The 12,554-nt window shown below is 56.1% G+C and overlaps 4 protein-coding genes across 4 annotated transcripts; 2 read left to right on the forward strand and 2 right to left on the reverse strand.

The window, feature by feature from the left end:
* Positions 1-806: 806 nt before the first annotated feature.
* On the reverse strand, positions 807-1,804 carry BO70DRAFT_200596 (uncharacterized protein). Its single transcript, XM_025538584.1, has one exon. It carries the CDS (start codon positions 1,690-1,692, stop codon positions 1,192-1,194), a length of 501 nt encoding a protein of 166 aa, XP_025401587.1. The 5' UTR covers positions 1,693-1,804; the 3' UTR covers positions 807-1,191.
* A 300-nt stretch (positions 1,805-2,104) lies between these two features.
* BO70DRAFT_369673 (CAAX farnesyltransferase subunit beta RAM1) lies at positions 2,105-4,085 on the reverse strand (the record flags this gene model as incomplete). Its single annotated transcript, XM_025544693.1, has 7 exons — positions 2,105-2,375; positions 2,427-2,705; positions 2,765-2,882; positions 2,933-3,060; positions 3,125-3,199; positions 3,254-3,409; positions 3,565-4,085. 7 exons carry the CDS (start codon positions 4,083-4,085, stop codon positions 2,105-2,107), a joined length of 1,548 nt encoding a protein of 515 aa, XP_025401588.1.
* A 3,792-nt stretch (positions 4,086-7,877) lies between these two features.
* BO70DRAFT_394578 (Zn(II)2Cys6 transcription factor domain-containing protein) lies at positions 7,878-10,331 on the forward strand (the record flags this gene model as incomplete). Its single annotated transcript, XM_025546469.1, has 4 exons — positions 7,878-9,014; positions 9,077-9,928; positions 9,981-10,179; positions 10,231-10,331. 4 exons carry the CDS (start codon positions 7,878-7,880, stop codon positions 10,329-10,331), a joined length of 2,289 nt encoding a protein of 762 aa, XP_025401589.1.
* An 895-nt stretch (positions 10,332-11,226) lies between these two features.
* On the forward strand, positions 11,227-12,524 carry BO70DRAFT_360347 (protein tyrosine phosphatase-like domain-containing protein). Its single transcript, XM_025542760.1, has 3 exons — positions 11,227-11,880; positions 12,046-12,185; positions 12,258-12,524. The coding sequence occupies exons 1-3, from the start codon at positions 11,276-11,278 to the stop codon at positions 12,320-12,322; spliced, it is 810 nt and encodes a 269-aa protein (XP_025401590.1). The 5' UTR covers positions 11,227-11,275; the 3' UTR covers positions 12,323-12,524.
* Positions 12,525-12,554: the final 30 nt, after the last annotated feature.

Raw genomic sequence — 12,554 nt, forward strand, 5'->3', positions numbered from 1 at the left:
AGGATTACAGGGACGGAAGCCAAGTCGATGCAAACAAAGGGCACAGAAAAGCGCAAGGGAAGGGAGCTAGCGGCGGAGAGGGAGAGAGAAAGAGTGAGAGAGAGAGGGAGTGAGAGGGAGAGGGAGAGGGAGACAAGCAGCACAGCAGCACAAGCATGCCCTTACACTGGCGACGGAGGGCAGGAGAAAAAGAAAAGAGAGGCGACGGATGGCATTGCTGGCTTCCAGGCAAATAAACCGGTGGGGCTCGTCGATAAATGATTGAACAGAATCCAAGGCCAGACAGGGGTAAGAGGAAGAGGAATTGACTTCTCCACAGATTGGCCGAGGGCGAACGGTCCTATTCCTAAAGCCTCGCTAGCTCTTGTCCGTCTCTTTTCTGCTTGGAGAGAGAGGAACATGGCAAGCGTGGGCGAAACCATGATGCGCTGGCATGGCTGTTCACCAGTGATCCAGCCCCAGAATCATCCAGGACATCCTGGCCCATCGGCCACCGTGTAATTCGCCGCCGATCCAGGCGGCTAAGATTGACATGTTGTTCAGGATACCAGCTTCCGGGCAAATCGGTCGTCTCGGTCTGCCTTCATTCCTGCAGAAGAAGGGCCGGTGGTCTGGGCAAGAATTCCTCCGTCGGTCTAGTCAGCAATTTTGCGATCCTTTGAGTTTTAGTTCTTTTTTTTTTATTCTTCTTTTGATTTTTTTTTTGCCCCCCTCAGTCGGTCTGCAAATGGGTCCAGAAACCCCGCAGTGTTGACAGGACGAGCAGCAGCCCAGACGGAGGACCAACGAACATCATGGAAGCACGGGAGAAAGTCTCCTTCCTTGTGGAATCCCGCTAATGCAGAATGATGGTACATAACAAGGGGCTCATGTCGCGCAGAGGAATCCTGGCCTGGGACAGCCAGAGAGAGGCCGTGACCGAGGGAGGGGGAGGGACACCTCTTTCTTTGTACGATGGGGACGAAGGGACTGGGCTGGACTGGACTCGACCGTAACTTTCTGACCGGGTCAATGCTGAGACGATCACGGCCCTCAATGACTCGGTAAGCCATCCGAATCCGCGGGCCCTTCGCGGATTATTAGCCTAGCAGACCGCTTCCTCGGGTGGCTCCTTTAGTCGTACTGCGTAGGTGGATAAAATGGCGATGGACTGTGTAGGACCTGCTCTTCGAGTACTCGATAGAGAGTACCCTAGGATCGGAATTGGAATTGAAGTCGGAATCCAACCCATGCCGGCCTGGATGGAGAGGCTGCTTCTGCTTGCTGCTGCTGCTGCTGCCGCGTGCGAAATGCAGATAAGTAGGCTTGTGGACCGGGCTCAGATTGGTCCAGTTGACAGCCAGACGGGCAGGCAGTGATGAGTTGGCAGATTCCATGCCACCTTGACACGGATGAACCGATTCTCTCTTTATTCAGCGCCCTTTTCCTCCTCAACGGTCGTTCTGCTCCCTTTCCTCTCGGGGAATTTGACTTCGATTGACGTCCGTTCCCCCCCCTTTTTTGCCGGACGGGCTGCAGCAGCATCTTGTGTCTGTGCATGGTGTAAGTCTGTCTGCCTTCTTCCTCGCGTCGCGAGGGTGACATGGGCCGTGCTATGATGTCGGTGGAGGTGAGGGTAGGGTGGCAGTGGGATGGTTGGTCGTCGTGCATTCTTGGATGCTGCAGAGAACCGGCCAAACCGCAACGAAGCATTTGCTGGGGAAGGAAGAAGCTGGTCGGGTCGGGTCGGTCAGGGGCGTTTCAAACAGCCCCGGCGCAGAAGTTCCAGAAGGATCCGGCGGAGGAAGAATAAGAAACGAAAAAGAAAAAGAAAAAGAAAAAGAAAGTCCCGTCTGCTTTAAGCGTCCGTTCGACCCCCAGGAATGGATACGTTCGCTCCCCTCCCCTCTGGCTTCATCGCGCATTCCCCAGGACGGTTCCCTTACGTCGCTGAGGATGCGATACTACTCTCCTACAATCCGTGTAACGTAGTATACTATCCTAGAGCTGCCAAAAGGAGTAGATTTTTGGAATGCGTCATACTATACAAAAACGCTGCTTTATATACCACTGCCGGCGTTTTTTCTTTTCTTTTCTTTTTGCTTCCGGTTATACTGAGGACAACTTAGATTTCGACCGGGTGCTGTTCACACCACAGACGCATGTTCTCCGCCGCGGCATGGGGAATCACGTAGAGGGGGTGGAAGGGCGTCAAGCGATCCTTCTCATCGAAGACATTCTGCTCGGCGGACGCGTCCGACGTCTTGATCGGGGTGTACTTCCACGAAAAGGCCGAGACGCCCTTGGGGCTCACGCTAGACGTCGTGTGGTAGTGGTGATATTGAACCGAGCTCAGACCCGTCAGGGTGTAGCAGGTGTGGTACGAGTCCGGGTGCCTTGGCTGCGAGTTAGCACGGCCGTAGCATGGCGACGAGGAGGCAACTTACTTCCCGGGCTTATCACGGAGGCCCCCGAGCTTGGACTGACAGCAGGCAAGGATATATCTGGTCAGTCCTTCACGGCTGTAGAGACTACCCGCAGCAGCCCGTCGCGGGCCTGCATCTGACTGGACCCCGTCCAGTGCGGACTGGAGCAATGGCCAGCAGCTTCCGACCCAGTGGCTGTAGCACCCGTCCACCAGCTTATTGGTCCTGCCGGAGAAGCCTCCCTCGGGGGCGTACTGTCGAGCAGAGAGCCAAGACAGGAGGAGAGGCACATCCATGCACCTGACATGATACATTATCAGCGGAAGGCGGGGGAGTCCGACCCAGAAGCAGCCTCTTACCTCGACACCGTCTCGTCTGGTTGGCCCAGGATGCAGAGGCATGCGAGCGCGCAGAATGCGTAGGCCCCATGTGCCTCAGACCCGGGACTTCCGGAGATACCCCCCTCGAATGTTTGGCCTGCAGTCCCAATCAGCCTAGTCGCCGGCTCGATCCCGGGCAGCACCTACATCTGGCCAGATAGTCGGAGAGGCCACTGGCGAACGTCTCCAGCCCGTATTGCCGGGCCTCGGCCTCGGGGGGCAGCGTCAGTGGCAAATCCAGCAGCGAGATGATGACCATCGCGCAATACGCGCCTCTGATGCGAAGGTTAGCACCGGTCCAGGACAGGCGTGCAGCAGCGCGTCGGATAGGGAAATTACCGCACGTCCTCTTCTCCACCCTCGCACACCCTAATGCCACCATCGGGCTGCTTCAATCTCCCCAGCCATCTCCACCTGGGTCGCAGTCAGCCTGCATGGACGCTCACCAAGGCACCGACTCCCACTCACATCTTTTCCCGATCGATCAGCTTGAGCGCCTCCTCGCCCCCAACCATGGCCAGGGAGAGCACCGCAGCATAGCCGGACGCACAGTGGGACAATTGCCCATGCCCTCCTCCAAATCCCCCTGTCGGGTTTTGCATAGGTACGAATGTGGCAATGACACTAAACGATGGCTTAGAATGGGATGGGCCGATTATACCAGAACAGACGTGCCAGAAAGGGGGGGGGGGGGGGGGATGGGGGGACAGGAACGCATGAAACCTGTGGGGACCCCGCGACACGCCCGACGATAACCAGTGGTTGCTTGCTTTGCTTACCGTTCACGAAACCTGGTGACATCTTCGCCGAGTAAGCTCAAACCGGCCAGGGCCCAGTAGACCATCCAGGGGCGGCTAGCATCCATGCCCGCGAAGCCCGCGGGATACTCTTCCAGGGATTCATATAAGTAGCCGATGTGCTCATGCTGGCGCAGCGACGGCACTCCGAAGCGGTTGAAGGGGCCTGGTTGGCTGCTGTGCAGGCCTCCCAAAAAGGGCAGGCATTTGTTGACGGTCTCCAGCTGCAGCTCGGAGGTCTCCGTAGTCAGGGCGTCGAGGAGCACAGGGGACTCCTGGAACAGGGAGGGCACTCCGGGATGGGCCTGGGGTTCACACATGGTGTTGCGCGGTTTCAGCGATGTCTGGTCGCGGGGGGTCGACTGGCGGCTCCCAGTCGACGACAAATTAGACGGGGAGCTTTTGCTCCGGGCGTCTCTGGCGCTGGCGGTGGTGGCTGTTGTTTGGCTGGCGAAACGGACTCGGCGACGTTGCTTCCCTGCGGCGGCAATAACGATAGGCATGGACGGTCCTGCGCGAATATATGATGCGGACTATTCTGGAGGGGGTGGCGCGAACCAGAAGGCATCCGGGGCATACGATTGTTCTGATCTCATCAATGGGGGCAGCGCCTGGAATCGCCGCCCGCAGAATCCATTGTTCGGTTGGTCGGGTTGGTCGGTGGTCAGGTGTGGGCCCCTCTCTCCTCTTTGTTCTCCCCTCAAGTTGGGCGGATAGGCCAAGTGCGCAGGATGGGTGCAGGAAGAATCCCATCTGAATTCTGAAATGTCATTGTCGCGATTCTTGGATGACGTTTCTGCGTGTCTGACTAATCTGTTGACTGCCTGGCTGCCTGGCTGCCTGAGTGACAAGACAATCGATCCCTTCCTGGACTGTTGTTGCACGTTCAGCCTGCCACTTCCACCCTTCCAGCGGCATTCCCGACCGAACCCCGTGATCCAGGCTTCCAGGCTTCCAGGCTTCCAGGCAAGTCCAGCCATCGCCGATGCGGAATGGATCGGCAGGCTGTCCATCCCAGATCGGCTAGCGGGCATTCCAGTCGGATTCTTAATCCTAGTAGTTAAATAATAATGGCTGGGGAAATGATTCATCCTCATGGCAGGAGGGGTTGTGGTGTTGTTGTTGTTCTTCGGTACAGACACTAGACGGTATATTACCGAGTACCACTCTGTACTCTGTACTCACTCACTCATCGGAGAAAGTTGAACTGTATCCCCCTCATTCTCACAGCCGACCATAGCGACCGGAATGATGATCGCTTGCGGCCAGCCGGCTAGGATTTAAAGTTATTGACCTCGTCCCTTCTTGGGGGAAGACCTGACGACTAGTCCGAGGGACTCGGGCACTGACCATCATCGATGATGACGGCAGATCCCCTTTCAGCTTTCAGCTTTCAACTTTCAACTTTCCCAGCGTAGATAGATAGGCCGCACGGGGTACAAAGAAGTCGTGCTAATAATAAGATTTCCCTCACTGCGATTCCAGCGCTAACGTCGTCAACCGGCGCGTCCCTCTGGCCGTGAGAGGGTGCTACACTGCTACCAGGTCGTACATCTCGTACATCGGTAGGATTGCGTGCGGCCGCTGGCGTGGCAAGCTGCGAGTCAGAAGTCCGCGATGCCGATGGGTTTCAGAGCCGGCGCATCGATTCGTCGAACTCACCGGGGTGGAGATCACGGGCTTGGAGTTCATATGCAGAACGTTGACCTTACGGCCCCCTCCCTCCCTCGTTGCCCGCTTTGAGAGGAATGAGGAGCTGGTGTCTGTTCTGTCTGTCTTTCCCTACAGGGAGGAGACCGGCCAAGCCCGTTTTTTTTTTTTTTTGCCTTTTTGGGCTTTACATTTTTTTTTTTTCATACACGGGCCCGTGGAAGTGCTAGCAGGTTTCTTTCTATCTTGCAGGTTTGTTGAGGACCAATTTTGGATCTATCACGCGTTCTCCGCCGGGGAGAGAATGGCCTCGTCGTCGACCCTTGCTAAAATTATCTAAACCGGTGGGGTTCCTTCCGGCAGTGGCAGGGAAAAAAACGAGCGCACAGAGTCAGACCCTGTCCTGTCTGCCCTGCTCGGTAAACTGTACGAGCTGAAGACGAAAGAGACAGAATGACTGCACATACTCCTGGACGCGCATACCAAGTGAGCCGGGGCCTGCAGATGCCGACTGGCTTCTGGGCGATGATGGCTACCCGGAAAGGCAAGACGGCAGCTCCCCCTCAGGAACCGGATTGCAGCACCACCTGAACGACATCATGGCCAGGGCCGCAGAGAAGGATGTCTTTTCCATGGCTCCGGAGTAGAATGAGGGCGTACGGGGGACCGGGGGACAGGAGTACACAGGTACGGTACGGGCCACCGTACATACTATGATTATTAGTAGATATTACTAGTACTGCTACTGCTGCTGTTGCTGCTGTATGCGGTAGTAACCTGACCCTGTTGGCATGGCCATGGATGGAGCTACTGCACCGTCAGCCACCACCTTGTTGGCACGGAATCAAATCAACATGTGTGCATCACTGATTGACCACTGATTGGGGACGGGCGGTGCTATTGGCCGGCGTCGCGAATCGCCTCCTGTTGCCCTGGCTGGCGCCCTCCCGGTATAGTTCGATTATGTATGTCTGTCTGTACATACGTACAGGACAATAGGGGAGGCAAGAGTCATCCTGTCACTGGCAATCTGACTGGCGAGGACTCACGTACAATAAATACTGAGGTGCCCACCCTGCCCAGTAATACTGTAATTGCCACGTCCCGCCCCCCCTCCTTCCCCCCGATCGGAGACATTTGCCAATAATCGTGTCGAATTAGTCAATAGCTGCTGGCTCCATCTGCCCGCCAAGTCCCAACCGATCTTGACGGTTTTTCCTGTTTCCACTGATCGCCCCCTTCCCGAATGTGCTCCCGTGTCTCGTCAACGGAAAATTCCGTGCGGTACCGTGGTCGTAGCCATGAAATGAGGAAAGCCTCACCTTGGGTCTGCCCTGCTTTGCTTCTGCTTCTGCAGCACAGCATGGCTTGTTGACCAGATCTCCCCCGGAAGTACCATTTTGCCAGCAAACCATCTGCCAGGTGACTGACTGACTGACTGTCGAGGGATTTGACTTGCCTTGACGGACGTACTGTTACTTAACACAGTGTAAGGTAGGCTGGAAGTGCCGGTACGATGGCGGTACGGGGTTCGGAGGGGACAGGCCAACGACCGAGGGGGTCGCGGGTGCATGGGGGTATGGGACTAGTACGATACCGGGCTGGGCGCTAGGCCACGCTGGGCCACGCTGGTCCACGCTGGGCGTCCGGCGGCGGCTGCCATTTGCCCAAGATCGGGGGGGCTGATAATCATGAGACCAGTCAATCGACGGGGCCATCCCGGATGGGGTTACCACGAACAGTCTAACAGAGTTAGTCGGGTTTAGTTGGGTTTAGTCTGGCAAGGTTTTGCTGGTCAGTCAGTGGACAATTACTTACTACTATCTACTATCTACTAAGTATCTACACTACTGTACGTGCGAGGGGAAGTCGGCAGGGCTCCGACAACTAACTATCTAGTACTTAGGGAGATAGTATAGACAACGCCACACGAGGACGTCGTGGCAGCAAGCGACTGCTGCTACTCGAGGACGACCAAGTAGCAACTATACTGAAATCCCCACTCCGATAGAGGATCCCCTAGCGCATCTCCGGCCGACGCAACTCCCGCCTCACCGCTGCTTTGCTCCCCACCGCTACCACGCCTGCCCGCCATGGCCTCATCCTCATCCTCTTCTTCTCGCTTTGCACCCCCGGATTCTGGGCTTTCTGCTCATCCGACGCCTCTGTCCTCAGGCTTCACCCGTCGTCTGCCTGCTTGCCTGCTTGCCTGTTTTGTACTGTCTGGTTTTGTCTCGTCCTGTCCTGTTCTGTCCTGTCTGTCTGTCTGATCTGCCTGTCTATCCTGTCTGTCAATCTATTCTTCCCTTCCCCCCCCCCCCCCCCCCTCCCATTGCCATCTCCATCCCCATCCCCATCCTCAATTCTCATCCACATCCACATCCCCAATTCACACACACACACACATACTCTCACTCTCACTCTCACACCCCCCCCCACCCCCATATCCTCCCTCTTATTTGTTTTTTGTACCACCTTTCTCTCCCTCTCTCTCTTCCTGTCTCTCCATCTGTCTATCACTCCACCTGCCCGTTGGATTGTCCCGTCTTTTTCCTTTTTTTCTTCCCTTCCCTCCCCCTTCGATTTCATGCAATCCCTTTCCTTACCTTCTCCCCTTCATCGTGGTACATAGTCCCGCCGTCATCATGTCCAATGTCGACTTATCGAGCGACGGCTTCATCGGCCTAGACTACGACCCCAGAACCTACATCCAAGCGCAGTCCTGGCCCGTAGCGGTGGACCACCAGGCCTCGCAGCGATCCGATGGAGCGCGAGACATCTCGCCGTTGCAAACCAGCGGTCACGCTTACGAACAGTCGGTAGCTCAGGATCCTCATCTGATGGTCGACTGGCACTTCCAGCACTTGCAACCCCACCTCCACTACGCCCATGAGGAGGCCTCCTCCGCCCCCCAGTTCACTACCGCCGGTTATGGCATGCCCATCCACTCGTCCCCCGTGGATCTCATGTCCGGAGCCCACGCGCACATGAGCACGAGCCTGCTGGACGGTCCTTACCTGCCCTTGTCTGCCCCGGCGGACATGGTGCCCTTCCCCTACCACGACCTCCAGGCCGACCTCATGGCCTTCCCCCAGCCCGACGGGCTCCCGGACTTCACCACCGCCTACGGCGCCCCCCACAACGTGATCGAGAGCAGCTCGCCCACCGACACCTACCTGGAGGTCCGATCTCTGACCAGCTCCAGCAGCGACAACGGCTGGAGCACCATCGAGCCCCGCCGCTCCCACGAGTTCTTCCCGGATCAGGGGATCTTCATCAATCCCACCCAGACCCTGCATGACCGCAGTCTGTCTGAGTCCTCCTACTCGACCTCCTACGGCAGCTTCGTGGAGATCACGAATCCCATCAACTCGCCCAGCTCCGACAGCAACTTCGACATTGCGTTCAACAACAGCATGGCCGCCCGTCGCGTCTCCTACGACCACACCTCCCACGGCTCCCAGTCCCCGACTGCCGTCAGCCCTGTAGCCATTGTCCGGCCCATCCCGGTGCCATCCAAGAAGGCGTCCTCCCCGCCCTCGCGCTCCTCCGGGTCCCAGGCGTCCTCGGCCTCGCCGCCGAGTCGGAAGCCGTCCCGCAAGAGTCCGATTGCCGCCAAGACAGCCGAGACCAAGGTCCGCAAGCAGTCCCAGAACGGCAAGCCGGAAACCGAGAAGCGTGTGGGCAAGCGCAAGGGACCTCTCAAGCCGGACCAGCGGAAGCAGGCGAGCGAGATCCGTAAGCTGAGGGCATGCCTGCGCTGCAAGTTCTTGAAGAAGACTGTAAGATACTGACCCGATCACGATTCACAGCCTGTCAAGCCACCGTACTGACTGCAGAACAGTGCGACAAAGGCGAGCCCTGCGCCGGCTGCCAGCCCTCCCATGCTCGGTTGTGGCAGGTCCCCTGCACGCGGATTGATATTAAGGAAATCGGGTATTTCATGAAGGACTGGAAGGCGGACTATGAGCGCCACATCGCTCTGGGTTTTACGGTCGGAAACATCAAGGGATTCTCCGAGCACGAGACGACTCTCTTCATCACCCACGGCTATGGCCACGTCCTCCCCATCAATGCTCGCGAGGTTTACGTGCGCGACGAACAGTGCTTTGGTGTTGACTGGGTCGAATCCATGAACCGGGAACCCACGCAGTACGAGGTCGAGACGGCCAAGCTGTCCGCCGGAATGGAAGGTATCTCGCATGCGATGCTGTCAGACTATCTGGATCGCCACATCGACGGCAACGGCACCTTTGAAAAGTTTGTCGATGACTACTTCGAGGGTACGCCGTTCCTGACGCAGATGCTCAAGACGGCCTTCCGGTATTACTACCGCACGAAGCTGCCGGTGATCCGGAAGGCGCTGAAGCTGGTCATTGCGTACAACCTGACGCTCCACGTCACCATGGTGGAGGGGCTGGGCGAGGAGGAGCCGTTCTCCGGCAAGATCCAGGATCAGACCTCGAAATTCAAGGGCAAGACGGTGGCGCCGGTCATGATCAACTTCCAGATCAAGTGCGCCATGGCGAACATGTGGCGCGAGCTGCAGAAAGATGTGCTGGAAGAGCTGTCTAGTCTCTACTCGAGTGTCTACAGTGGAGACAAGCTTAAGAACTGGCCGACAATCTTCATTCTGGCTTCGATACTGTTGGCGGTGTGGGAGGAGATGCAGTTTGACTGCCACTACCGGACTCCGGTGAGTTTGATTGATGTAATAGGCGGGCGACGATGCTGACATACTTCGCTAGGATGCTGCTGCGGTGGAGAAGTTCTGCAACGATATGGAGACGACCCCCGTGGGCGTGATCGTCGGGCTGTTCCAGGCGATTTCCCAGAAGCTCCCAGCCTTCACGGATTGGGAGACGCAAAAGCACCACCACCTGCTGCACTCGAATCGCGACGTCTGCGACACGATGACTGAGGTCCGCCAGCACGTTACCAACTTTGGTATGATCCACAGCCCGCATGGAAGGGGACAGACATGCTAACCCGTCGCAGAGAGCTACCTTCGCGGACGCTCGCAATCCAAATTCAACCGCAATGACTTCGACTGTTTATCCAACAAGTTTGTTTCCCGACTTGTGATTCGCGCAAACTGAACGACGTGTTACGGCTTTCAGATGACAGCAGTGCACGATACGAAACCATGATATATGCCGGCATTTTATGATTATGAGACTCGCAGCAAACAAATTAGCGATCGCATCGCTCTGTTCGTATTTTCGCCTTGTCATCACGAAGCGTTCTCTCTCTTGTCTTGTCTTGTCTTGTCACGTCACTTTCCTTTTGGCCCGGAGCGCCCTGGCTCCTGCTCGGCATCTGTCTTTCCTTCCCTTCTCAGTGGTATACCTTATTCGCACCGTATTTACAACAGCGATGATGAGGATCACGAATGTCATGATATTGTACGGTCACGAACTGTTTGGCAGCGGATGGCGAGGGGCAACCGAGTGAGTGAGTTGCCGACTGACTCCTGCGTGAGTGGAGGCTGGCTTTTCTCGCCTTGCTTTCCTCGCCCCATGAAGCTGCGTGTTTGCATTTGTGTCCTTGATTTAGCGTGCTCGAGTGTTTGTGTTTGTTATAGGAGAGTCTGATTTTTTGTTTCAATACTGAAGTGGGCGGCGACAGGCCGCGATGATTCGTCGGAGATGTGCTAGCGTGCGTAGTATTTTCGAATTTATTGACTAATGCATGATTGTGGTGTTTTCCCTGTAGCTGTGCAGCTTGATTCCACTGATTGTGCAGGATCACTGCATCTGAAGCATTCCTTCCACATCCATTCTATCTAGAAGTCGACCTCAACGAAAATCCGGGGTGATTACCTAACCCACCAGCTGTCCCCAACCAATCAGCCCCCGCCCCAACTATTCCTCCATCCATCCGTACTCCAAACAACCTCACATCCTCACATCCTCACATCCTCACATCCTCACATCCTCACCTCTTCACCTCTCGCTGCCCTCACTGCTCCTGACAGCAACATAACCACCACCACCACCACCAACAACCCTTCATTCCCCTCCCCCCACCCGCAACCGCCACAATGTCCACCACCACCACCAACAACCACCACCCCAACACAAAACCGAAACCGAAACCGAAATCCGCCAAACCCCCCAGTAAACCCACCCGCGTCTACCTCACCCTCTACAACCTCCTCTCCTTCACCCTCTGGGCCACCAGCACCGTCCACGCCCTCTCCCTCCTGCTACTCCAACAGACCCCCCTCCCCCAGATCTTCACCGCCGTGTTCCCGCTCCTCCTCGCCACGCAGTCCCTCGCCCTGCTCGAGATCCTGCACAGCGTGGTCGGGCTCGTGCGCGCCCCCGTCTTCACTACCGCCATGCAGGTCGCCAGTCGCATTCTCTTGGTCTGGGGGATTATGTATCTCTTCCGTGAGGGGGGGGTGGCTGTTGCTGGAACTGGAGCTGGAGCTGGAGCTGGAGCTGGTGAAGCTGGTAGGAAGGGGATTGTGGGCGTGGAAGGCATGGAGGGAGGCGAAGAGCAGATGCAGGTGCAGGTGCAGGTGGCTGACTACGGGTTCCTGGGATGTGTGTTTGCGTGGGGAATTACCGAGTGTATCCGGTATGGGTTTTTTGTGCTTCAGGTTTCTGGCCTGGGTGTGCCGGCGTGGTGGGCTTGGTTGAGGTTTGTATTTCCCTTCCCTGCCCTTCCCTTCCCTTCATTCCTTCCTTCCTTCCTTCCTTTCTTCCTTCATTCCTTCCTTCCTTCTCTACTACTACCTTACTTCACAGCCTGTGGGGGATTTGGTTTTTTGAGGATTCCTGGCTAATCTCTGTGTGTGCGTGGCAGGTATAACACTTTCTATGTGCTCTATCCTCTTGGAATCACGAGCGAGTGCGTCATGGTTGTCATGGCTTTGGGCCCCGCCGCGGAGTGGATGCCCGTTTATCGCTGGTTTTTGGTCGTCGTGTTGGGGATTTATGTTCCTGGTGAGTTTGTCTCTCTCTCTCTCTGATTCGTGGTTGGGTGAATGCATGGTGCTGATATCGGGGTTTGTTTAGGGTCGTATATTCTGTACACGCATATGATTGCGCAGAGACGGAAGGCGTTGAAGAAGAAGGATTAGATATATGTCTCGTGGTGGGTGTCTGGTGGTGGGTAGATGCGGATGAATGGATGAATGGATGATGGGTAATGTGTACTCCGTAGGTATGTAAAGATGGATGGATACATCATATACAACGATAAAAAAAAGGTAGATAGATACAGGATCTGCGTGAGATGATGATGATGATGATGATAATAATAATAATACAGATATAGACGCAGCAGCTATAGATATTGTTCTGTTCCTTTCT

The sequence above is a fragment of the Aspergillus heteromorphus genome (assembly GCF_003184545.1).
Source record: "Aspergillus heteromorphus CBS 117.55 chromosome Unknown BO70scaffold_6, whole genome shotgun sequence".
Lineage (NCBI taxonomy): Eukaryota > Fungi > Ascomycota > Eurotiomycetes > Eurotiales > Aspergillaceae > Aspergillus > Aspergillus heteromorphus.

What these genes read in the sequence shown, in the direction of transcription:
- BO70DRAFT_200596 (XM_025538584.1), bottom strand. Translation starts at nt 1,692, where the DNA reads ATGCTTCGTTGCGGTTTGGCCGGTTCTCTGCAGCATCCAAGAATGCAC.
- BO70DRAFT_360347 (XM_025542760.1), top strand. Translation starts at nt 11,276, where the DNA reads ATGTCCACCACCACCACCAACAACCACCACCCCAACACAAAACCGAAA. An exon ending in GCGTGGTGGGCTTGGTTGAG is followed by an intron (nt 11,881 to 12,045) that starts GTTTGTATTTCC and finishes TGTGCGTGGCAG; the next exon opens with GTATAACACTTTCTATGTGC. An exon ending in GTTGGGGATTTATGTTCCTG is followed by an intron (nt 12,186 to 12,257) that starts GTGAGTTTGTCT and finishes GGGTTTGTTTAG; the next exon opens with GGTCGTATATTCTGTACACG.